This window comes from Lissotriton vulgaris, chromosome 8 (genome assembly GCF_964263255.1).
Source record: "Lissotriton vulgaris chromosome 8, aLisVul1.2, whole genome shotgun sequence".
NCBI classification, from domain to species: Eukaryota; Metazoa; Chordata; class Amphibia; order Caudata; family Salamandridae; genus Lissotriton; species Lissotriton vulgaris.
In genome coordinates, this window is record NC_141696.1 from 1,280,004,070 (window position 1) to 1,280,029,247 (window position 25,178).

Genomic DNA, 25,178 nt, shown 5'->3' on the forward strand with positions numbered 1-25,178 from the left:
CATTTTTTTCAAATTAAAAAGTCAGGTCACCTTACCTTAGATGTTTTCCTTTTTCTTTTTTTTATTTGTAAATCCAAACCAAATCCAAGTTTTTTTTATAAAAATGAAAAATCCATTTTCCAAATTTTTAATCCATTCAAAATTTAAAAAGACCTGATGAAAAAGCTTGATTAACAGTAATCCCAATAAAAAATCTTCTCCAAATCCAAATGATTGCGAAGTCCAAATCCAAAACAAACATCGATCTATCTTCTTTCTTCTCTTAACAATCCCAATCTTAAAAATCAACAATCCAAAGAATTCCAAAAAATATACACAGCTTTCACGATCTCAATTTTTTTTCCCAAAAACAAAATATTTCTCCAAAATAAATCCAATCCTTCGAAATTCTCTGGTCTTTTCAAAACATTTTTTTTTTCAAATTAGACATTCTAATAAACTTTTTAACAGTACTTTAACCATTACTTATATATATACAGGTGACCCGAAAATGGCATACTCTATCTACACGATTGGCGACATGCTAAAAGGGTGATAATCACATAAATATATAATTAAACTATTCCTCCCTATTCTCTCCTTGCACTATATATATCTAAAAACATCAATCTATTTGCAAATAAAGTTATAAAAGATTCCTACTTGAGCGCAGGTCTCCATGCTTCTGCTCTGTCCATCAACGCTCCACAAAATGGCCGCGATGAAGCACGTAAACACGTATACATCATCAGGAGCTATGAAGAAAGAAAAAGGACTATTTATTTTCCATGTACTGTTATAATTAATATATGATGAAAACATGATTTTAAAGTGTATTATTTACATAAATAATTTTTCAAAAAATATGTTCAAAATTAAATAAATATTTCTTTATTAAAAAAATGATTTTATCAATAAAATATAAGTAAAACAGTCACGCATTCCATTTTTATTTTTATTAAAATTTTTAATTACACTACTATTAATAATGTATTGATTTGAATATTAACTAAATAATGTACTTACCTCTTTGCTAGTCCCATTTGTTTCTGATCTGTCCCGCTTCAGTCTTGAGAACTCGAAAATGATACACGCGGCAAACACATAACCTGCATTTGAACTAAATAAAGGACAATACATTACATTGATGTCAATGGAAAAGCGTGGGAAAACATGTTCTTTTATTTTTTTTAATATTTTTAACATCTATTTTTACAAAAATATTTTTAAAAAATAATTTAAAATGTCAGTAAACAAAATATTATTTTTGAAAAAACATTTTTGAATAATACTTTTTTAAATTTAAATTAAAATGTGTTCTTTTTTTAAAATTACTAAACATACTTTTAGGGGATTATAAAAATGTATATTATATGTTTAAAAAAAAGATTATTATTTCATTGTATTTTACAAAAATGAAGTAATTTTATGGAAATGGTTAAATAGTATAGGATTTTGTAATTACTATTTTAATTAATTTTTATTTTAAATACTGGATATTGTAGTGTTAATGCTTAATAGTGAAGAGCTATTATTTACTTACATATATCGAGGTCTGTGTAAAAGTAGGGGACCAGCTGAATAGTGCATGAGTATTAATTACTAATCAAATACCACGTGGGTATTAAAATAGGTTACGTGCTGGATAGTGTAGGAATGCACCTTCAAGGGATATAAAATAAAGGTAAGTACTAGATAGTGTAGGAGAATTATCGTAACTACTGGGAGTATTAGGTGAATATTAAAAGCAATTGTAATACATTGTTTTTTTTTAATTATTTTTTTTAATTAGGATACATTCTGGATAGTGCAGGAGTATTATTTACTAATCAAAATCCATGTGGGGATGAAAAATTAAGGAAAGTACTAGATTTGCTTTGAAAATAATTTAACTACTGGGGAGTATTATTTGGGTATTAAAAACATTTCAGAAGTATTAATTCCTAATACTAATACAGGAGTATTAATTACTATTCCAAATCCATTACATTTTCAGAGGTTGTTATTGATAATACTAATAGAGGTGAATTATTTACTATTCCAAAACCTTTTAGGGATGTAAAATTAAGGTAAGTAATAGATATTTTAGGAGAATTAATGTAACTACTAGAAAGTACTGGTTGGGTATTGTCAAACAACTCACCTCGCCAGTCAGCCGTGAGGGAAACGGCCAGCGCACGAAGGTGACCTGCCGTGAAGGAAACGGCCAGCAGATACACAACAACGAGGGCCAGGGACTACATCCCCCAGCAGCCCCGGACCCACGGCGCTCCCGTGACGCTCCTGCAGCGCCGGCTGGCGCCATAACACCGCGGAGCTCCTCCCGCCTCGCGGGACGCGCGCGGGTAGCGCCGGGCTGAACCCGGGCAGAGGGCGGGCCGTCTGGGGCCGTCAGGGCCCAGAAGAGGCCAGGCCGGGACACCCCCTTTGGCTGGACAAATGGGTAAGCGAAAACACTTGGGTCCTGAGGGACAGGGGGCAAAAGATGCTAAAGTCCCCCGCAAGGCTGATACAATTATTTCATACCTTACATTAGCGGTAGGAGCTATTAATCAAAAAATTGCAAATGCCGAGAAAGAATTGGAACTGGCCAAAGTTTCTAGCCCCGCTGACACTGAACCCTTACACCCCGCGGTGGTAATCCCATCGGCTGAGGAGTTGCCTGCCAGTAACCCCAACATCATCAATTTACCAGAGCAGCGCACTGAGAATGTGGGTTTGGGCCAGAATATGTCTCCCAATAGCTCTAGAAAGAAAGCCAAGAAAATTGGAAGGAAAGGTGTTCCTACTCCCCATCACCAGGATCTTGTCAAAGACATTTGTTTAATTATGGGGGACAAACTGGAAGACTTGGTTACTGCTCGCCTCGAGACAATACTGGAAGAGATTGGTAAAGACATTGTGGACTGCCTGAATAGCTGTCTGGCAGGATTGCTAAAGAGGTGTGAGAGAATCGATACATTTATTAATGATTTTCGAGCTAAAGAGCAATTATCAAATGATGTAACTAAGTCTAATGTTACCCACACCGTGGAGTTAATGGAATGCACTACAGTAAAAACTATTCCATCTAATGCACAATTACAACAAATACTTGTTCCACCAACTCAATTGTCAACTTCATCTCATGTGCCTAATTGTGGCGCTAGTATCCAATTCACCACACAGGGAAACACCGTGTTAGGCTTTAACAACTTACCTAACCATAGCCTAACTAGTACTGTTAGACTGCATTTACCACCCCAAGCAGCTCCCTATGTAGCAGTAATAGGTGGTGTTCCACCCTTACCCCATAATGAGAGAGAGTCCACCAGAGATCTCTTAGACAAATCTAAGGAATGGTGTAAGCAATATTCGAGTGGTGAACTTGACATTACCCCCTATATTATCATGGCTAGAAGGGTGGGGTGGGTTGGACATGGAAATAAGAACATCATGGGAGACTGTATAGTCATTAATTTTTCAGACAAAGTAGTGGCAGATAAATTATTTTGGGATGGATCACCGATAACTAATAATGCAATCCGGCCACTCCCGCTGGGATACTTTTATCCACTGCGGCGGGGCCCAAAAGCTACTTTATCTACACAAAAGCTAGTTGGGAACAAAAGTAGTCCAACTTTAGGGCCATGCGATTTTGTAATGCAAGCCAAGGCTGGGCCCTCAGTACCCACCATTCAGTAGGCTCCACGACTCATGACAATGACATCACAATTGAATAACAAACATACAGAGGGTGTCCCTCTATCTAATCGTTATTCCCCACTTTTACCCACAGATAATCTGGTTTGACTAGAGAAGACAAATATTATTAACCAGACCCCCTTATTGCTGAGTGGGAAGACCTGTAGGATCCTCAGTTGGAACATTGCAGGATTAAGATCTAAGGCTGAAAATGAGAATTGGTTGAGTTTTATCTCATCTTTTGATATTATCACACTACAGGAAACCTGGGACATAGATAACAACTTTGAATTAGATGGATTTGCTCATTTTAATATTTTGGCTACGCCAAGTGCGTCGGGTAGAGCAAAAGGCGGCTTAACCATATTAATCTCACTCAACTTGAAAGGGAAAGCCAAACAGCTACAGACTTGCTCCCCACACTTCTTGGTTGTAGAACTGTCAATGTCAAATTTGATTACCATTCTGTTGATTAATTTTTATAACTCTCCTGAATTTGTCAGCAATAACCAACTTTTGTTATTACTTGAGGAATTTTTGGATAATTACAAATTAAGCAAATGTGGTTTTGAGATTATTTTGTTGGGCGACTTTAATACTCACCTTTGTAGTAGGAACTGTATGGTTAATGATAAGGATGGGCACCCCTCGCGCTTCTTACACATTTTGAACATACAAAAGGCGGGGAGGGTTTGGAGAACTTTTTGGCCACCCATAATCTATACGAATCTAGTTGCTGTCCACTAGGACCAAGACCAATAACATACAAGGGGAAAGACACAGGCTCAGTCATAGATTTTATTTTTATTTCTTCATTTATTTTGACTTTTATTCTAAGCTATAGAGTTGTAGACTCTATTTTTAGCGATCACAATCCTGTGGTACTAGAGGTCTCACAGGACGGATTGATTGATTTTAAAGATTCTAAAGAATCTGGTATACAAATAGTGATAAATTTAATAACCAAAGATAAGGGGAGAAGTTTAAAATGGTCTAATGTAACACTGATTAGTTTTTTAAAAGAAGTTCTAACAAAAGTTGAAAAGGAGGTAGGCATTTGTCTGGACCCCCTTTCCTCCAATATTACCATCGTACAGGCCTTTAACCGACTATGTCAACAAGTCAATAATGATTTAACCCTGAAAACAAAAACTGGGGGGCAGAAAGTTAGACGGTGGTTTGATTCCAACTGCTCAAGGGCTCACTCTGCCCTGTTAAAGGCACTAAAAGAGTCACCAAGAAATAAATCCACCATAATACAACTAAGGAAGGAGTACAAACAGGCCATTTACATCAGGAAGAAGGACATTAAGGAACAGGCATGGTTGGATCTTCAATCTCCAGAGGTCCTCCGGGATAGCTCCAAATTCTGGGAAGTTATTAACCATTCATACTTCTCAGGAGCAGATAGTCATCCCGTGGAGTGTGTCATACCTGATGACCTGTGGTTATCCCACTTTGGTAATATTTATAGACAGACTCTATCTGACCAACCACAGGATAACCCGACTCATCCCAATGTTGATATAATTGAGGCTTTCCAACCAGAGGAAATTGAAGAAGCTATAAATGAGACATCTAAAAATAAGGCTCCGCCCCTGATGGGGTCCCGGCGGACCTGTACAAGGCAGCACCTAAATTTTGGGCTAGGATCCTGACGAATGTGTTTAACTCCGCCAGGACAGGTACGATCCCACAGTCCTGGGCTACATCTATTATCGTACCAATTTTTAAAAAAGGCCTAAAGAGTGACCCTGCCTGCTACAGACCTATCTCTCTCATTGACTCTGCGGTTAAAATCTTGGGCAGAGTCATTTTGGGGAGGTTAACATCTTGGCTGGAAGGCAGGGGATTTCTATCTAACGCACAATATGCTTTCAGGCCCAAAAGAAGCACACTGGATCAGTGCCTCAATTTGCATTTGATCATCAGCAAATATACCGTAGTTAAAAAAGGGGCCTTATACATGGCATTTATGGATCTCTCCTCAGCCTTTGACCTAGTTAACAGGTCAAGGCTGTGGGGGGTCCATTTGGAAATAGGCATAGAAAATTAATTAGTAGGTTTCTTGGCTGATCTGCACCAAGGATTGGAGGCATCGGTCAGAGTTACCAGGGATGGTAGATGCACCAAACCCTTTAGCTCTGAGAGAGGAGTGAGGCAGGGATGTATCCTTGCCCCTCTCCTCTTCACACTGTATATAAACACACTCGAGCCGGTGCTTTCTGCCTTGGGGGCCGATGTTCCGCGTGCAGGAGAGACTAACATTCCAGTCCTCCTGTACGCGGACGACACGGTCCTCCTGGCACGAACAGGTGTTGCCCTTAACAAGTTATTGGCCTCTTTCGGGGACTTTATGAGCTCCCTAGATTTAAAAATAAATACGCAAAAATCTCATGTCATGATCATGGGACTCAATGGCAGAAAAAAGAAACCCATAGCTTTTGCCTGCACAGGAAAGGAGGTACATAGGGTTCCTTCTTTTACTTATTTGGGTGTCCTATTCGATGATAAAGGCACTTGGGGTGCTCAACATAAGGTCAAATCGAATGCAGTGAGTAGATCTGCTGGAGCCATCTTGAATTTCGCTAAGAAATTGGGGTCAAGACCGACGAACGCCATTCTTAAAGTATATAACGCTAAAAGCATGGCGATCGCCACCTATGGGGCCTCGATCTGGGGATATACGAGCCCAGTCTTCATTCAGAGGGCAGAAAACAGGTTTCTCAGATCATTACTCACTGTTGCCCAGTCTACCCCCACCTTTACTATCCATTCAGAGCTGGGGGTTGGGTATGTCTCAGACGTTATAAAAGCCGCCCCTGTCATTTCCTGGTTAAAAACTTGGCTAAACGACGAGATTTCATTAAATCATAAAATCCTCGAAGATTGCTTAAGTATGGATGGAGCCTTAAAGATCCCATGGTTGACGTACGTAAAAACAATGTTAACCCAGGTGGGACGTATTGATCTTTTTAACTCCCCTGAGGGCATCCAAAAGGAGGATGTCAAAACGATTAAGGCATCACTGATAAATCTTTTTACAGCAGAGCGGGAGGAAATAGAATTAAATAAAATAACGGTGAAAATAAATTTTGTGCTTAAAACTGTCCCAGGTCCAGAACCATACCTGGTATTTGTTAATAAACCATTTCACCGCTTTCTTTTAATTAGATTTCGTTTGAATTTAATACATTTTCTGTTGGGCACATACCACAGATGGGATACTCCTGATAACAATAAGCCATGCGACTGTGATCACTTTTCACCCCAGAACACATTACATTTTATTATGTTCTGCAATCACTACGATAAAATCAGAAGTCAATATCTTGTTCCCATCCTTAGAGAGGCTGGCTTTTTACAGGTTAGGCCTGCGCTCCTATTTCTGCAAATTTTGCACGATGCACAAATCACTTTTCATGTTGCTAATTGTTTAGTAGCAGGAGTACGTATTAACAAAATGCGCAGCAAAGGTAACAATGGATTAATTATAAACGAAATATCTTAAGTGTATCTATAATAGACAATAGATATCAGATATCATGATGTTTTAAAATGTTCTAATAGTCATTTTAAACCCTTGGATTGTATATATTGTTTGTTTATGCATTTGTCACTTTAAATGATATGATTTATGACTCATTATGTAAATACATTATGTACATATTTTTTATATTGTCTTTTTATATTTCGTGTAATTCATGAACTGTACCCTGTGTCTTTTTATGATTTTCAAAAATCGAATAAAAGTGATTGACTGACTGACTGACTGGGTATTAAAAACATTACAGGAGTATTAATTACTATACAAAATACTAGATAGTTTTTGATAATGAATTTAAATATTGGGCAGTATTATTTTGGTATTAAAACATTGAAATTACAATTATAAAAAAAAATAAAAAAAATCTTACAAAAAATAAAAAAATAACCATACTTACGTTGTAATAGCTTGCGTTGTAATAGCATCTTTGTTGTAATGGCATGCGTTGTAATAGCATGCAATGTAAAGGCTCTTGCGTTGTAATAGATTTGTTGTAAAGGTAGTGTGTTGAAAAAGTTGCGTTGTAATGGTTGTTCCCCATCAGAACCGTCAGGGGTGTTCAAAAGGCGAAGAAGGTGATGTTAGAACTCTCTATCAGAAACAATATTTTGGTACCACTATATTTTTGTAGACAATATTTTGTCATACAACCTTTCTCTGCACCTTTTCTTTCAGAGTATGCCTGCTTTGTTTTTATAGCAGCATATATCAGAGTGTATATTTAAATCTTGTTTTACAGGATATGGCTCCAGAAGACAATCACTTAAATCCAGGTCTATGCTAAGCTTTTACAGGTGTTCTTTCACAGTATTCAATCTGGAATGAGAAAGCCATCTCTGGCACAATTTTCCTACACTGTCCATAGTTGCAGTCATAGTCATATGTCATATCAGGGATCTAGTTTGTTTTGGGTTGGACTAGTGGGTTGAGATAGAAATCTGTGCATACACATGTGCATATCTATTAGCCACAAAGCTATTCACTCTGATTCAAAGATCATTAAGCTGTATGTTCCATTCTACACCATTTCAATTTTATCATTGTCAGTAACATTTTCAATTTATAATCTGTAAAGTTTGTCAAATACATTTTTGCAACTGGTGGTGTCTTTAAATCTTTAGAAGATGCAAAGCTCATGCATGTGGTTTGTCTTATTTAGGACCATAATTTTTCTGCATGTATGGCCTAAACAGAGTAGCAGTGCCTAAATTTGCCAAAGTTTAGTCCCCTATACACTTTTGTCATTTATTCATTCCTTTCTGTACACATTACTTCTTTCTTTAATTGAATAGGATAAATAAGCATGTGCTTCGCAATCAGTCTTTTTTCAATTTTTCTGAGAATAGTGAAGAAACAAAATGATTAGATCTGTCATCATCATTAAAACAGGGAAACCTATTTATGTGCGTGGTCCAACAGTGATCCAACTGTGTATAATTATATATTTCTCTAGAGCAGATAGATCAGAGAATTTATTTGTATCCATAATCATGAAAAACAGCTCTTGATGATTTCCTGCATTTAAATAAGGATCCTCCCCATTGTTTAACTCAATCATTCATTCATTATTTATCAGCATTTATGTCCCACAAACTGGCAAAAGGGCCAGAAATTCCAATTTTGTCCAGAAAGATTTTTAAAGAAAACAACACAGTACAGCAGCACAGGCTATGCATTGATGTTAGCAGTATGATAATCCCTTTTTGCTCTGTAAGAAAAAGAATGAGGTTACAATTTCTGAACTGCAGGAAAAGGCACTATTTTACTAGGTAGGCACTTTCCATGTACCAAGAACAAATTATAATCAACATTAGAATCCACATATCCACATTTGAATGGACAGAACTTCATCAGCAACATAGATAAATGACCATGATTAAAAATGCATCTGTCAATGAACCCCACCTTAGGGACCCGTCAATCAGAAGCTTTAGTACCCGTCAATCAGAAGCTTTAGTACGTTTACCTTTGTCAGTGGTGGAGTCATAGTTCTTCATGTTGGACAATTTAATTCTAATTTCTTGCCCGGTCTGCAATATATTTAACTGTAAAAGAGGGCCTGCTGATTTGATTTTCGACTCTGCCACCTTTCCAGGGACATCAAGGTGAGGCACAAACATTAATACTCCAAAGACTAATTTGTATAGGGTGTGACTACCATTTACTCTAGGCAAGTCATACATTCTAGGTAACCATTTCTTTCCTGTATCCAAAAACCAGGCAGAACGAGTGTGAATATAGTAGCTGTCATTCTGTACATCTTCCCATCATATTAGGGACATTTCTTCCTCCACCCCCAGTAAAACTGGGGGATGAACAGATACCATTGTCTGTGAGAAGCAGTCACTGACTATGTGTGCAAGCACACCACCCCTATGCATGCTGCAGCCTCCGATATTGATGGCTTTCTCATTCATTACCTCTGTTGGCAGCAATGCAGATCCCTCTGGCAGCCCTTGGCTAGTGTCCCTGTTTCCGGAGATGAAGCACAGAACAGCATGTGGGGTATAGGGATGCCTTTCATCGTGCAGGAGGTTTGGAGTAAGTGTGCCCGCCTGAGATCAGTGTATTATGCTGCGTGAAGCCCAGATTGTGGATGATAGAAGCACAATCAGGGAGTCAGGTGATTGCTTTTTGGCAGTGCTGGTGCTCTATGTGACTTTGAGCTTAGAGCTTATTGAGTAAATCTCTTCCCTCTGTAGGCCCAAGATGATTCAAGAGCTGCATATGATGAGGCCAACCTGGTACAAGTTGTGATGGACTTGTTCATCGCAGGCTCGGAAACCACTACTGCCACACTCCTGTGGGCCCTGCTTTATGTGGTAAAACATCCCGAGATACAAGGTGAGTTGTTGAGTAAACGACAGTTCAAGTATACCGATCTGCATAATCCTTTAATTGTATAATATGGAATGAAAAGTTCTCTATGGTTGCAAATTCGAGGTGGCCTCAATTATAGATGTTGATGCTTGCACCCACTATGTACCAATGTGATAAAGAAATAGAATGTTGATATTTGACCTCAAAAATACTGTAGTTAGAAACATATTGACAAGAAAAATCAATCACAGAAATCCCTTATAGCATTTGAGATATCCTGTCAGAGGACACCTCAAACCCCAACAGGTGCCGTAAAATAAGGCAACATTCTAGCTTACATATTGTTGGTGAAAGTTAGAGATGCAGGATTTGGTAAAGCGAATTGCTGTTTATTCACTTCACAGAGTAGCCCCTCTTATGGAATATTATATTAGGGTGATTTTTATTCTATTTATGATTTACATCAACAAACCCACGAGGACATTTGCATAATAGCTGACATTTCCTTAAAGACCCCCACATCAGGGGGCGTGGCCAACTGCCGAACATGGCGGCAGCTTAACTCGGGAGCTCCGCAAGGCGATCCGGCCCGCGCAATAATCCGCATGCACATCCGTCTACTGACCTGCCCGAAGGGGTGAAATCGGCTCCGGGAACCAAGCGGCGCCCATCAAGCCGCCCCCGGCGCAAATCCGACGCCGGGAAGTGCTCCATCCGCCGACAGCGAGGCGAGGCCTACGACAGCTCAGCGGCACCGGCCTAAAGTACGGGACCAGGCCGACCGGAAGCTTGCCTAGCCCGGCCGGAAGAAGTCAACCTCAGCCGGCGCCCGCACCTCCCCGCCTGGCGCCAAGTCTCACCACGGCGCTCCATTAACGCTACGGCTGGGAACAACCTCCGGTCCCCCTGAGCCAAGACTTCGACGACATCGAGGGCGGACGAGGCCCCGCACAGCGTTGAAGCAGTCCTGGATCTGCGCTGCCGGGCGAACGCCCAGCCACATGCGGCAAGGTAGTGCGGAGGACGCCTGGGTCGGCACAGTCCTCCCGCAGCTCTGAACATTACTCCGGGCCACCGTTGAGCAGAAGGGCCGAGTACACAGTGGTGGCGCCAGTCTCCAGCCACCCATTGCAGCACTAGAAGGCGGCGGCACGGCACACGTGGAGCGGGGGAATGTAACGGAGTACGAGTAGTGCACACGCCGCCAACAACACAGCAAAAAACCCTTCTACTGCTCCAACGGCAGCCACTATAAGACTAAACTTCAGGCGGGGAACGACCTGGGCCCTGCGGTACGCCACCACCCGACCCTTTACCGGCTGCTTCAACGGCGAACACCAAGGGGAAGGTTTACACGGTAGGAGGCCGGGCTGGGACCAATTGAAAGACCGGACACTGTAGACCCAAGCATAACAACATGTCGGGCAAAAACACGAGGAGCATGACGACGACACAAGCAAAGCTTGATAAATTTGCCTATGCCCAGAGCGGCCACTCACAGGGGCCTGGTCGACACTCCGCTGGTGCTTCCGCCGGTGCCTCCACTGACGCCAATGGCACTGGGAAAGTCACGCTGGAAGCCATTATGAGAACCCTCACGGACGTCCAGGCGACGGTAGGCACCATCTCCACCGAGGTGAACCTGCTGCGAGCAGACTTCAAGAAAATGTCGGAGAGGGTGTCGCAAGTGGAGGTAGTCACGAAATCCCTCATTGAAGACACCTCAGATCTTCAGGTGGCGATGGAGCGACTGGAAAAGACCACTAAACAACTACAAGAAAAATTGGATGACCAGGAAGGACGCTCGAGAAGAAATAACGTCCGCATCCTAGGCCTTCCGGAATCGGAGGGGAAGGGGGCCATGGACCTGTACATCGAAGACCTCATTAAGACCAAACTGCAGCCTAAAGGCCTGTCCGCCTTCTTCTCCATCGAGAGGGCTCATCGGGTCCCGGGGGGTACGGCCAAACCAGGGGCCACGCCACGACCGGTGCTGGCCAGGCTCTTCAACTTTAGGGACAGGGACGCTATTTGCAGGCAGCCAGGGTGGCGCCACCGGTGAAAATTCTGAACTCCACTCTGGCGTTCTTCCCAGACTACACAGCCGAGGTGGCCAGGCGTCGAAAATCCTTCAATGAAGTCAAGAAGACGCTACGAGACAGGGGTCTGCCCTATTCAATGCTCTTCCCCGCCAAACTGCGGATTGTGGCTGAGGGGAGGACATGGTTCTTCGACAACCCAGAGGTGGCACGAGAATGGCTGGATGGCTGGAGACCGGCGGGCAAGCCTCAACGCCCGCACAAAGACCGCCAGGACCGCCGTAGTGAGAGGACGTCGGACCACCGTGCGGCCAGCCCGGCCACTGAACAGGGCGCGGCCGGGGGCCTAGAATCCGATCTTGAGAGGGACCCGTTTGATTCTGGTCAACCTAGCAGGGGCTGAATGACTACGATGGGAGCAACAAGATATGGACACAGCCCTTGGAACCTTGGGCCGATGGAACTGAGTAGGGCGGGTTATGGCCGGTGCCTGTAGGGGACTCACCAACCCCACGAGCAAGTAAGACCAGATAGGGGGGGGACAAAAGCACTCTGCCAAGTTGGGGATGCGGGCGGGAATTCGTCCGTGGTGCAGGGGAGCAGGGAGGGGGTGGAGGGATGGGAGTTGCGAAGTTCAAGTTAAAGTTAAGTTTTTTGGTCATCATCATTGCGATCTTACAAGGCACAGAAACAGTGCTAACTACGGGCGGCATACACCGCCTCCACATTCTGGCTTCCTTATCCTGCTGCACATAGTGAACACGGTTCATACACTAAAATGGCACAACATAACCAAGCAACACCCGATATGGGTACCCCTGTAACGACAAAGGTACCCCCACTGAAGCTCCTTACATGGAATGTCAGGGGGTTGGGGGACAAAATTAAACGGGGTCTGGTGCTGCAAACTGTTAAACGTGATCGATCTGACCTAGTGCTGCTGCAGGAAACACATCTAGCAGGGACCACCTGTAAGGCTCTGAACAGGCATGGGTACACCATGGCAGTACACTCTGAGTTTACCTCAGGTTCCAGGGGCACCGGGATACTCCTCAGAAACAATTCCCCCTTCTTGGTCACTGGCCACAAGACAGATGATCAGGGGCGGTTCGCAGCACTCTCAGGCAAGTGGGAGGGGAGGGCCCTGAATGTGATATCTGTATACATCCCCCCAGCACTTCATGCTACAGCCTTGCCAGCACTTAGCCGATTCCTTATTGATCTCCCAGAAGGGGACGTGATCCTGGGGGGGGACTTCAATGCCCTCACGGACCCCCTACTTGACACCATTCCCATGCGAGATCGTCAGAGAGGGACTGCCGCACTTCCGGGATTCTTGTCAGCCATGGGCCTCACAGACGTCTGGCGTCACCTGAACCCCACAGCGCAGCAATACACACACTACTCAGCGCCCCACAATAGCCTCTCACGTATTGACTACTTCTTCTTTCTAGGGGTTGGGCTGAGCTCCGTGGATAGACTTGATATCCTGCCACGAGGCATTTCCGATCACTCCCCGATCTCCCTTCACCTTTCTACCAAAGATTGTAAACGAGCTAGGTTGTACCCGATCTATCCCAATTATCTACAGATACCTAACATTAGGAAAAAACTCAAGTTAACCACCACACACTATTTCAATGAGAACACAGGATCGGTCACCTCACCCTCAGTTCTGTGGGAGGCTTACAAGACGGTCCTCAGAGGGGCGTCCATATCAGCCATTACTGGGTATAAAAGGGAGTCTAGGGCTACACTGGCCAATTTGGAATTAGCATTACACACGGCGAACACTGCGCATATGGCAGACCCCACCCCTGAGACGCTCCATGCGCTACAGCTTCGTCAGCAGCAACACCAGGCACACCTCACTGTGATCACCAAAGGGCACCTCGCGAACACTGCGCACAGAATCTATGATGTGGGCGATAAGGCAGGGAAGATGCTGGCATGGCTGGACAAACGAGGTGGCAGTAACAAGGGGATACACGGGCTCTACGATGCGGCCGGCGTGCTGCAAACTCACCCGGAACAAATAATCCAGGCTCTAGCTCGCCACTTCCAGGGGATCTACACACCGACACGGCCAGTCACTGAGCGGGAGGCCACAGAATCACTTAGTCACATTCCTGTCCCCGTGCTCACACCTGAAGCACAGCAGGAACTTGATGCAGACCTGACAGAGGGAGAGGTCCAGTTGGCAATACAGGCGCTGCAGTCAGGCAAGGCCCTAGGCCCAAACGGGATACCTGTGGAGTGGTATAAGACGATGGACTCTGTGCTGGCCAAGCCCCTCTTAGACATGTATAACGACAGCGCAAAAAAGGCGCTGCTTCCACTCGACCAACGCACGGCCACCATTGTGGCCATCCCCAAACCAACCAAGCCACCAACAGACAGTGCCTCTTACCGACCCATTTCCCTGCTCAACACAGAAGCAAAGGTCCTGGCGAAACTCCTGGCCAGTCGCCTAACCAAACATCTGAGTACCCTAATACACCCTGACCAATCGGGCTTTATGCCACACAGAAGCACAGCGCTGAATCTACGGAGGGTCCATGGGGTACTGGCGAAGGCGCATCTTCTTACGGAGCAGGCTGTGATACTTTCCCTAGATGCTAAAATGGCGTTTGATTTGGTAGAGTGGGAATACCTTTTTGCTGTCCTAACCCGCATGGGTTTCGGACCCCAATATCTGGCATGGGTGCGACTACTCTACACCCAACCGATGGCGCAGGTGGTTGCAAATGGTCGCATATCTTCGACCTTTCCACTGGGGAGGGGAACTAGGCAGGGGTGCCCGCTGTCACCCCTGTTGTTTGCGATAGTGCTGGAACCACTGGCAATCCTGCTTAGATCGACGGCGTTGTTCCGGGGAATCACTTGGAGCGACGGGTGGGAGGACAAGGTCTCCCTATACGCCGACGACATGTTAGTATACATGGCCGGCCCAACTGAAGGGGTCCCCGCCCTGTTGGCAATTTGCGATGAACATGGCAGGGCCTCGGGATATACTCTGAACTGGTCCAAATCTGTACTCTATGTCCTTAAGGGCCCGGCTCCGGTGCTGCCGGCTGACTGTCCTCTCACAGTAACCACCTCCTCCTTTAAGTACTTGGGTATTTATGTGACGAATGACTCTAAACAGTTCTATGCCGAAAACCTGCAGCCGCCTCTGCAAAGATTGCGTGCTGATGTCAAATACTGGGCGGCACTGCCACTGACCCTCCTAGGGCGCGCGGCGCTCTACAAAATGATGGCTCTCCCGAGATTTCTGTATGTGCTTGAAAACTCCCCTTATGTGGTTAAACCACAGTACTTTAGACGGGTAGCGGCGTTGGTCTCCAGCCTGTTGTGGAGTAATGGCCCGGCGCGGATAGCACAAGCAAAACTGGTGAAGAGCTGGTACGAGGGGGGTATTGCATTACCCGACCTCCAACTATATTACTGGGCGTCACAGCTTAAGGTTATTAATCATTGGATCCACGCCTCACGGGAAGACCCCGCATATAAGGCGGACTGGTCGCAACTGGGGACTGAGGGCATGCTCTCGGTGCTGTACAACTACCCGCAGGTGAAAACCCTGCTTGGCCCAACATTCCACACAGCGACAATCTGGCATGCGGCGCAATCACGCCTAGGGTGGAAGGGTAAAATCACCAGGCTAACGCCGCTATGGGACACTAAAACACTGGGTAACCTACGGACTTGTAAGGGGTTTGCGAGATGGGACGACATAGGGATCTCGGTGGTGGGGGACCTCTGGGACAAAGGCACGGTTATTCCCTTCCAGCACCTCCAGCAACAATACGGCCTGGGGCCCACTGAAATGTACCGATATGTACAAATCCGGCATGCACTACTGCAAGCGATCCCACCAGACACCACACTCCCAGAATCATCGCCACTTGAAGATAGGCTACTCACCGAATTCATGGAGCAAAAAGCGACCTCACTCACGTACAAAAAATTGATTAACAACCTGCCAGATCCCACACACAAACTTAAAGAGAAGTGGGTGGAAGAATTGGGCGACATGGATGAAGCGGATGAAGCGGAGTGGAATGAGGCATTGGCCTCGCCGAGGGAAGTGGGCATATCAGCCAGATTCCGACTGGTGCAGCTCAAGGTGTTACACCGCACCTACTACACTCGCACACTACTCCACAAAATACAGAGAACACCACACCCATACTGCCTCAGGGGATGCGGGGAGGAAGGGACTCTCCTACACACGTTATGGGAATGTCCACAAATCAGGGAAACATGGCGGCAGATTATGCGCACAGTCTCTCAGGCCATCAATGTCTCTGTCCTACCGGAACCTCGTAAATGCCTGTTGAACATTTGGGACCCTACAGACTTAAACAGATATGGACAACTGTGGGTCACCCTAGCAGTGACAGTGGCCAAACGAGACATTGCACAGAGGTGGGGCGCTCCGGAGTTGCCGACGGTGGCAGGGTGGATAAGAAACATGGACCTTCTCATGGTAAAGGAGAGAGCAGTATATGTACTAAGAGCCTGCCCCCGCAAATGGAATCGGGTGTGGATGCCATGGAACAAATATAGGGGTGACCCTTGTGAGGCATTGCCGGAGGGTGAGGACTCGGAATCGGAGGAAGACGAGGACTAGTGGCAATGGATATGCCAGCATCAACAGGGGAGGGACCGGGAGGCGGAGGGTATGCACGGCTACTGAGGACGGGATGCTGAATGTATAAGCCTGTAGGATATTATATGTGAACGTACACACTTATTGGTATAATGATGACCGTTGTTGGGTTTATAGACTTGTTTTCTTTATTCTTATATGTTCCCGCTAAACACCACGTATGGGTGAAGTCAGCCTACTGAATCGAAATAGGGTGGACGGGATGGGCGTTAAGAAGAAGGGGTGAAATTGGGCCATGTAATACATATGACTGTCCTATTCACTTTTCAGCTACTAGGCCATAATTGGAAATGATGGCGGTTGATGCAAATTGTGTTAAATCCTTTCCCCACTAGGGGATCATAATGCTGTTATGTCGCTACAACTACAAAATGTCGATATGAATATCTCTTCTATACTCCTGACAATAAAGAATTTTCAAAAAAAAAAAGACCCCCACATCATCTCCCCGTACACAATTTTACATTCTGATGTAAGTTTCTTTCACACTTGAGTGATACATATATCCTTCATTACTCCTTATGGGTTAGTTGCTCTTCAGACTGCAACAGGTACTGTAGAAATGGTGACAAGATATCAGTCTGCTAGTCTCTGGTAATAGTTTCTGACACCCACTGGTTGAAAGTTGATACCTTGGCTACGTCCATGACTATTTACACCTGCCAAGACTTTTTTGGAACTAAAGAAAGAAAAAAAACCTGCATATTTTGGACAACATTGCATTTTGTTCCTGTTTGACTCCCTACTGTGAAAACTGGGTATAAACCTTTAGTCGCTACAGCTCTACTACACCTTTTCATTTGATCCTCTCGCTTCTCAAATGGGTAACTCGAAAATAATATTCTATATTTTCTACCACCTCTATCCTTTTCTCTCTCAAATGCTTCCTTTTCCCACTCTACCAATGCTTCATACTGTGTACGTCTGGGATTTGGCTCCAAAGAGTTCATCTTATCTGTCAATTTTTGCAAAATCCTCACATTACATGTACCAAACTCAGGGAAAGCTAACATTCCTTCATTCTTTGTATATTTTCTCCAGTTTTCTAACCAAACACATGTATGGTACCCTCGCTCCATCATCACTTTTCTATTAGTAATTTCTACCCAAAAGAAACAATGAGACGTTTCTGTATTCCTCGTTTCCCTGTTTGTTAACTTCTATCCTATCCCGGCGAGTCTTACACCAACCAACCAATCACAATAAACTATGTAATTTCAGTCTTATTTATTATCAGTGCATCTCACACTAGTCAATCAATCACCACTCTGTTCGCCCCGGCTGTCTGACCAATGACAGCGCAGTTCTTTGTGACGTCAGTTTACTCCTGCTACTAACCCTCCCTTTATAATCTGCTCTTCGATACACACCTGCTGTATCCTCCAATACCAGTGCAGCACCTTTGTGACGTCAATATCACTACTGCTACTGGCCCCTCCTTTACAAAATCTTACGGCAATATTTTTCTGAATTTATTTTTCTTAATCAAAATTGGTTAGTAACGACATATAAAAACGATGCTACTTTGTCTGGTCCGCTAAATAAAGAGATAGTCTTCACCTTTCAAAGAGATTTTCATTTTTTTTTCCTCATCTCACCTTGTCAAGTCGTTGCGGATGTTATACAGCCTTATACTCGAGCTGGGGGCCACATGGCTTACTGCATGCACTTGAGTCACCTGACCTTTCCCCTTTTAGTACGGGGACATGGTGTAATCATTGGACCAACTGGATGAGTCTTAGATTTCGTCCCCAACTCATTAGAGGATGCCAGATGTTAGATGGCTTATCCTCTACACCCTCATACTCCAGCCGGGCCATGGCGAAAGCTGCTTTAAGCAAATCCTCTCTTTTCGGGGGAAGGGGTTCTTTCCATCTGCAGATTTCACTCCTTGCCAGTGAGATCATGTATAATAACAGACCTTTGTCCAGCCACAATGCAGTCTGACAAAAAAGACCATTATCCCCAAATAGGATCAGGGGGAGATTTATCTCCACTTTGGTCTTGAAAACTCCCGACAGGGTGTCCCCCACCCCTTCCCAAAAGAGTTCCAACTCTGTACATTCATAAAAAATATGGATGTCATTAGCTAATGAAGTATGACCTCTTCGACATTTGGGTGAAGGTGTTGGGGCAAATTTTGCTATTTTAAAAGGCGTATAATAGAGTCTATTGATGACAACGAAATGGTTCTTTTTCAAGCAGGCAGGTTTTATACACTTATATAATTTCTTTAAAGACGGTTCAAAGTGGGTCTCTGCCTGCAGTGCCATGGGGGATTGGCTCCAAGCCACCTCTGCAGCTACGATCCGAAGATCTTCAGTATTTGATAAATGATTATACCAAATGGATATTTCCTTCTTAACTGGTAGAATGGATTGACACAGCCTCTCAATTTCTCAGTTTCCTTTTATCTCACCCCATTCTGCAGCAAACAAGGAAACTAACTGGAGGTATTTAAATCTTGATAATCCGGTCCCTACCTTTGCCCTCAAATATTCCCACGGATGTACCCCTTCATCATCAGTCAATTATGTCCAGGTAGTAATTCCTGCCATCTTTATTGGTGCTGCCAGTGTATCTCTCAGAAATTCCGGGGTTCCGGGCGAGTCCCAAACAGGAGCAAGATCTGAATAGTAGCCGACCCCAGCTGATCCTTACCCTATACCACACCTCCAGTGCTGCCCTTAGAACCTTCAGACCAACCCGCTTGAAAAATCTCGGGGGACCAAACTTATACAAGAAGGCCTCTCCTCCACCTCCTCCTTCTACTCTCACCATCTCACCCAACACTCTGCCCCAAGTTGACCCATCTGGTTTAATAAGTAGCATCTGAATACTCTTAAACTGAAATGCCACAGCGTACAGGTTAATGTCGGGAAGGGCCAACCCTCCTTTAAGCAGTCTACACTGCAAGCAATAATAATGGCAAGCGCTATTTCACTTTTCTAGCAAGTTCCGAAGTGACCTATTCCTTCTCAAGGGATGAAACCAAGGTTTCACAAGAGGATCGTTTGACGTACAAAAAGGGTGTCCAGTTACTCCTCCCGGAGATACTGCCAGAGTTTCAAAAGGTAAGCCTTTGATGTTACCGACTCTCCTCTTTCACACAAAAATTTCCCTAAATATATTACCAATTACCCTACCTAGCTTTTCAGTATTATCACAACAGACAAAGTACTTCTGCAGTGTGATTTTTTTAACACACTCTTCTTCTGCCTACGTCAGGCTAATTCCTTCCCGGGATTCCTCTGGCAACTCTTGGACCTGTACTTCTGGACAACATATAAACCAGACACTAACTCTTCAGGTTAAAACATATAATGAATACTCAATAACCATTACCTAATTAATCAATAATTAAACCATAACTCTGCTACCAATAAACGGATCCAGCGCAAACCCAGTATTTTGATCAGGGATGAACATTGAATAAAATCACATACTTTCGCCCATACACAGACACCGAAATCCCTGTTGTGCTTAAGTCAAGTTTGCAAATTTCTTTCAAAATCTTTACTCTGTTGATCAATACTTAGACAATCCACAGTTTTCACAGTAAACATGTTATTCAATTCCCATCTATTTGGTCGATGGACCAATTAGTTGAAGAATTGAAGGCAATGGCAAGTCTATACAAAGTTCTAATCATAAACCTGACTAAAATAACCACAGCCTCTTAGTTTGCAAATTATTAATTTTTATCTAAACTCAATGCATTAATCTTGCAAAAACCTCATGAGAGAGAGTACAATCTAATAAAAACATTCAGCAAATAAACAATCTAAAAAAACATATGTTGCATTGAGTGGCTAGGTAAAGAGACATCAGACAATATGCAATAATCAAAATTCATCAATTTGGAGGAATAGATGAAGAGACAAAAGGTGCAAAGAAATTCAAGGTAGGCGTCTCCATCATCTCCGTTGCTTATTTGCTATTACCACTGCGGTCGACTTTGCATGCTACACAGTTAGTTTAACTAATGTATGTATTGGCCGCATTTCTGCATGAAGTGATACCACAAACTCCTGGCATAATTCTGTGCACTACTAACTCAAGCCCTATTATGAGTAATTAGGCCTGCATCACACAGAGTTTTTGGGATTGCTTCAAGACCACTGTCGCAATATTTGCCGAATGCCTGTTTTACTGTCTCCTAGTCACTCAATTCTTTAACTGGATGTTTCTCCTATCCTTCTTATGGATATTGTTCTTTTTACGGGTCACTCTTACCATGTATAACACAGCCTGGTTCCATACACCAACACTTGCTACATCGAGCATACGTTGGAGTCGTGTGTGACTTGTTATTTAACATTACGACATAGCAAGTGCCATGCATGACTATATTGATATTCTCTCTATGTAATATACTCTGTTTTCTTTGTTGTCTTTTGGTTTGTGTCTTTACTAGGTTGGGTAAAAAGAGACTACGAACAAAATGAGTCTCCTAAGCGCCTCAGATGCACCTGACCCTACATTTGGGTATGGTGAGAGTATTACGTGTTCTTCCCAGACTCTCAAGGATTTTTTTACTTCACTTTCGCGGTCCTGACGAAGCACACTGCGCACCCATTAGGGACCCACCTTATGCGCGAAACATGTTGACCACATTGCACTTTCACATCACCCCCATGGACTGAGAGTACTGGGAGCATATCTACCCCCTTACACATTTGTATTAAGGTTATGCTGTAGTCCCTTTGATTTTACCTTCCGGACCCCTGAATAAAGTTATGTTGGGGCACTGAAGAGGTAATTTTATTTTCACTCACACACTTTTTTCACAGGGTCCTTACACCCACATGCACAACTGCGGCACCTCCTAAAAAAGATCTCAGATAAAGAGCCCTCTCGCAGGGCCCTTGGTGGACTGCAGCACCACCTCCACGTGGAGCAACGCCTGATGATGAAGCATGGCACCCGCAAGGGTTTGTGAGGGCACCATTATCTAAAGGAGGAATTCCCCTATGCTGATTTATATTTTCTATGTTCCTCACCATTGCTTCAGACACATTCTTTCTCAATAAATAGTTGTAGAAAAATGTCTTCTCATTTAGGGCCATATGTATCAACATTCCGTTTTGCGATTCCTAAATAGCGATTTTTAAGGAATCGCTTATTAGAAATCGCAAAATGGTATGTATGTAGAAATTAGCTTCTTTTTAGCGATTTCTTACAATTCCTTAATTGCGATTAGCAAATTGCTAATCGCAAATAAGGAATAATTTCTCATTCATTTCTATGGGCCAGGAGGCCCTTAGGAATGAAGGGGAAATTTGCGATTCGCAATTTGCTAATCGCAAATTGTGAATATTTTCAAGGGTGCAGGGGTGTCGAAAGGACACCCTGTTGCACCCCTGAAATCAGCATGGGTGGACATGTGGTGCATATACATGCCCTAAGGGCATGTATGTGCGTCACATGGCACTTAGAAAATAGAAAAAATATGCATTTTGAAAGGAATTCGCAACTTACCACCAACTAGAAGTTGGTGGTAAATTGCGATTCCTTAAGGCCAATTTACTATTTTTTTGGGCTTCTTACATTGCATTTAAGGTATCTCAAAATTTGCGATTCCTTAAATGCAATCGCAAGATAAGGAATCGCATATTTTGTGATTCCTTATTTTGTAAGAAGATTTCCTTGATGCATACCAATCGTCCAAATTGCATTCGCAAACGCCGAAATTCAGCGAACTTCGGCGTTTGGGAATTCAATTTGGCTTGATACATTTGGCCCTTAGGAACAGCTACCACTCAATGTGTGTACAAGAATTCAAGTCATCAGAATACCAACCCAAATAATTTGAAAGTAGAAAAACCACCACCCAGGCCTAGGTAGTAGTAGGGGACCCCCGGACAGAGAGTCAGGGATCAAGTACTCAAGAAGCAGGACAGGGACAGGACAAGAACAGCTAGGCCTCTCTGCAACCCGACAATCAACGGTGCATCCCTCTATCTCCTCCAGTTCCTTCCGAAACTCGCACCAGCAGACCCCACCCCTAAATCACCTACTCTTTATACCTTTAATTCACATGTCCATCCAACTATGCGCTGTATGCTGGGCTTAATAGGAGCCACCTACAGCGCTTACAGGTGGTCCAAAACGCCATAGCCAGATTTGTTCTGGATATTCCCAGACGTTCCTCGGCCACTGCGGCCAGGAAAACGCTGCATTGGCTACCGGTAGAACATCGAATCAGGTTCAAAGTCCTATGCTTGACCTACAGAGCCATCGCCAAAAACAGCGACTCTGGAATCGGGTCCATCATTTCCCACTACATTCCTGGAAGGGACCTGCGTTCCTCCGGGAAATTGCTTCTGACAGTCCCCCGAGTACGAAGAGCTAGATGGGGTGGCAGGGCCTTTTCCACTCTAGCTCCCAAATGGTGGAATGACCTTCCCCTGGACCTGAGATCCCTTCCGTCTTTACAGAACTTCCGGACTGCCCTAAAAACTCTCCTCTTTCGGCAAGCCTACATGTAAGGTCTTCTGTCTCTATTTCTGATTATTTTGTTAGGCGCCTTGATACCTGCGGGTTATTGTTTTTGCGCATTATAAATCCCCTTCATATCATATCATATCATAACTAAAGTTGCTAAAATCGCCTGTCCCAGCTACCGGATTGGCTGAAATCTAGGGGAGGATGGTCACCCTACCATTAGAAGACGATTCTTTGAATACCCCATTTTTAGGCTTCCGTTCCCACATAGTTTACCAGTTTAATAGTTTACCGGCTGAATCCGTTCGGAACCTGGGAGTGATGTTCGGTTCCAGCCTGCAGCTGGACGTGTCCGTGAATAAAACGGTGACCACTTGTATGGCACTGCTTTGTACACTGCGGAAGATACTACCCCTGCTCCCTGTGCAGGTCAGGCCAGAGGTAGTGCGGAGTATCATCTTAAGTAGGCTTGACAACTGTAACGCACTACTTCTGGGGGCGCCTACGACCTTGGTGGGAAAACTACAGCATGTACAGAACTTTGCTGCCAAATTGGCCCTTTCGTGCCGACGTTCTGGCTCATCTACTATGGCACTTAGGGATCTTCACTGGTTGTCAGGCCTTCAGCGGATTGATTTCAAAGCCCCTTGTCTGGTATTTAGGGCCCTTCATTGACAGGGCCCTTCTCCACTGCAGGACTTGTTCTCCTGGTACACCCCGTCCAGATCTCTCCGCTCGGCCTCAGCTTGTTTGGTAGTAGTTCCCAAGATTCTGAGGACCCGGATGGGAGGTCGGTCCTTCAGGTTCACTGCAGCGAGACTGTGGAACTCCCTACCGTTGCGCTTGAGAAGTATGGGAGATCTCCCTTCTTTCAAGAAAGCTCTAAAAACACACCTTTTTCCTAGAACAATGTAAGCTGGGCAGTAGCTGGAAACACTGTGTATGGATTACAAAAGTCTAAAGCGCCAGGATACCCGTTGGGTGACAGCCATTGCGCTATACAAGTGTGCCAATACATACATACATACATATTCATTTTTCATCCCTTCTCTCTCATGAGTATATGTGTAACAATCAAGGAACAAAAATTAATACATTCAACAACTACAGAATTTTCTCATGAAGACACTGGAGTTGGTCGCATGCCTAGCATATTTTCCTTCACCGAGTCAGGCTCTTTCAGCTTGTTCAGGAATAAAGCAATACACCTCATGCTTTTTACTCTAAATTCATGCGGCCTTGCTGTGCAAGCTTTTGTATCTCGTTCTATACACAATAGTACCACATTCCCGATTATTTACATATGTTAGGATTAATTCATGCATATTGCAAAGCAAATTTTCCATGTGTGATGTGAGGGTACACGTTAGGAAATATTCACTACTTACAGTTAGTACATGTTACAGGGGTACTCAATACGAGCGGTTTTCGTTTCGTGAAATCCTGCTCCATCAGCCGCAAGGAGATGCAAAACTAATAGCTCAACATATGTTCTATACAATTTGGACCCTCTGGTTTGTCCTACCAGGGGGTCTTTCCATCTTGAAGCTCAGTTATCACCTTCCTTATCTCCCCTAGTGAGAAGGGCTGTAAAATAAATTGCCTTTATCCCTCTCCCTATCAGGCTATGTAGTACAAAAATATGGCCATACGGACGTAATTCTCGGCGCTCCTGCTGGCAAAAGGGAGATCCGATAGAATCCTGGGGTGTAGAAATGACACCTACCTCACAAAACGGCATCCTGTCTTTGGATGATTATCTGGAGGAAGCCGATCTGGTGTAAAGCTGAACGAGAGCCCGGTAATAGAGGCTGGCTCCTGAACTCCGGTGCCATCTTGGTAAAGTGAGGAGCTGAGACGCCGGGATCCGGGGGCCTGCAACCCAACAAAAGAATACCAGGCCTTGAGGTTCTGATCCTGGTGGTGTGCAGTAGGCAGACGGAGCAGCAGGGCTGGTAGAGACCCGCAGTAGACGCGGGCAGAAGTA

The 25,178-nt window shown here is 44.1% G+C and overlaps 1 protein-coding gene across 1 annotated transcript in view; it reads left to right on the plus strand.

Annotated features, from left to right (window-relative positions):
* The window catches only part of LOC147698613 (cytochrome P450 2J6-like), a 686,733-nt gene that overhangs the window by 391,387 nt on the left and 270,168 nt on the right, over positions 1 to 25,178 (plus strand). Inside the window, exon 6 of the mRNA XM_086935205.1 lies at positions 9,913 to 10,054. Within this exon, the coding sequence (XP_086791331.1) occupies positions 9,913 to 10,054 (142 nt within the window). The remainder of the gene's footprint in view (positions 1 to 9,912; positions 10,055 to 25,178) is intronic.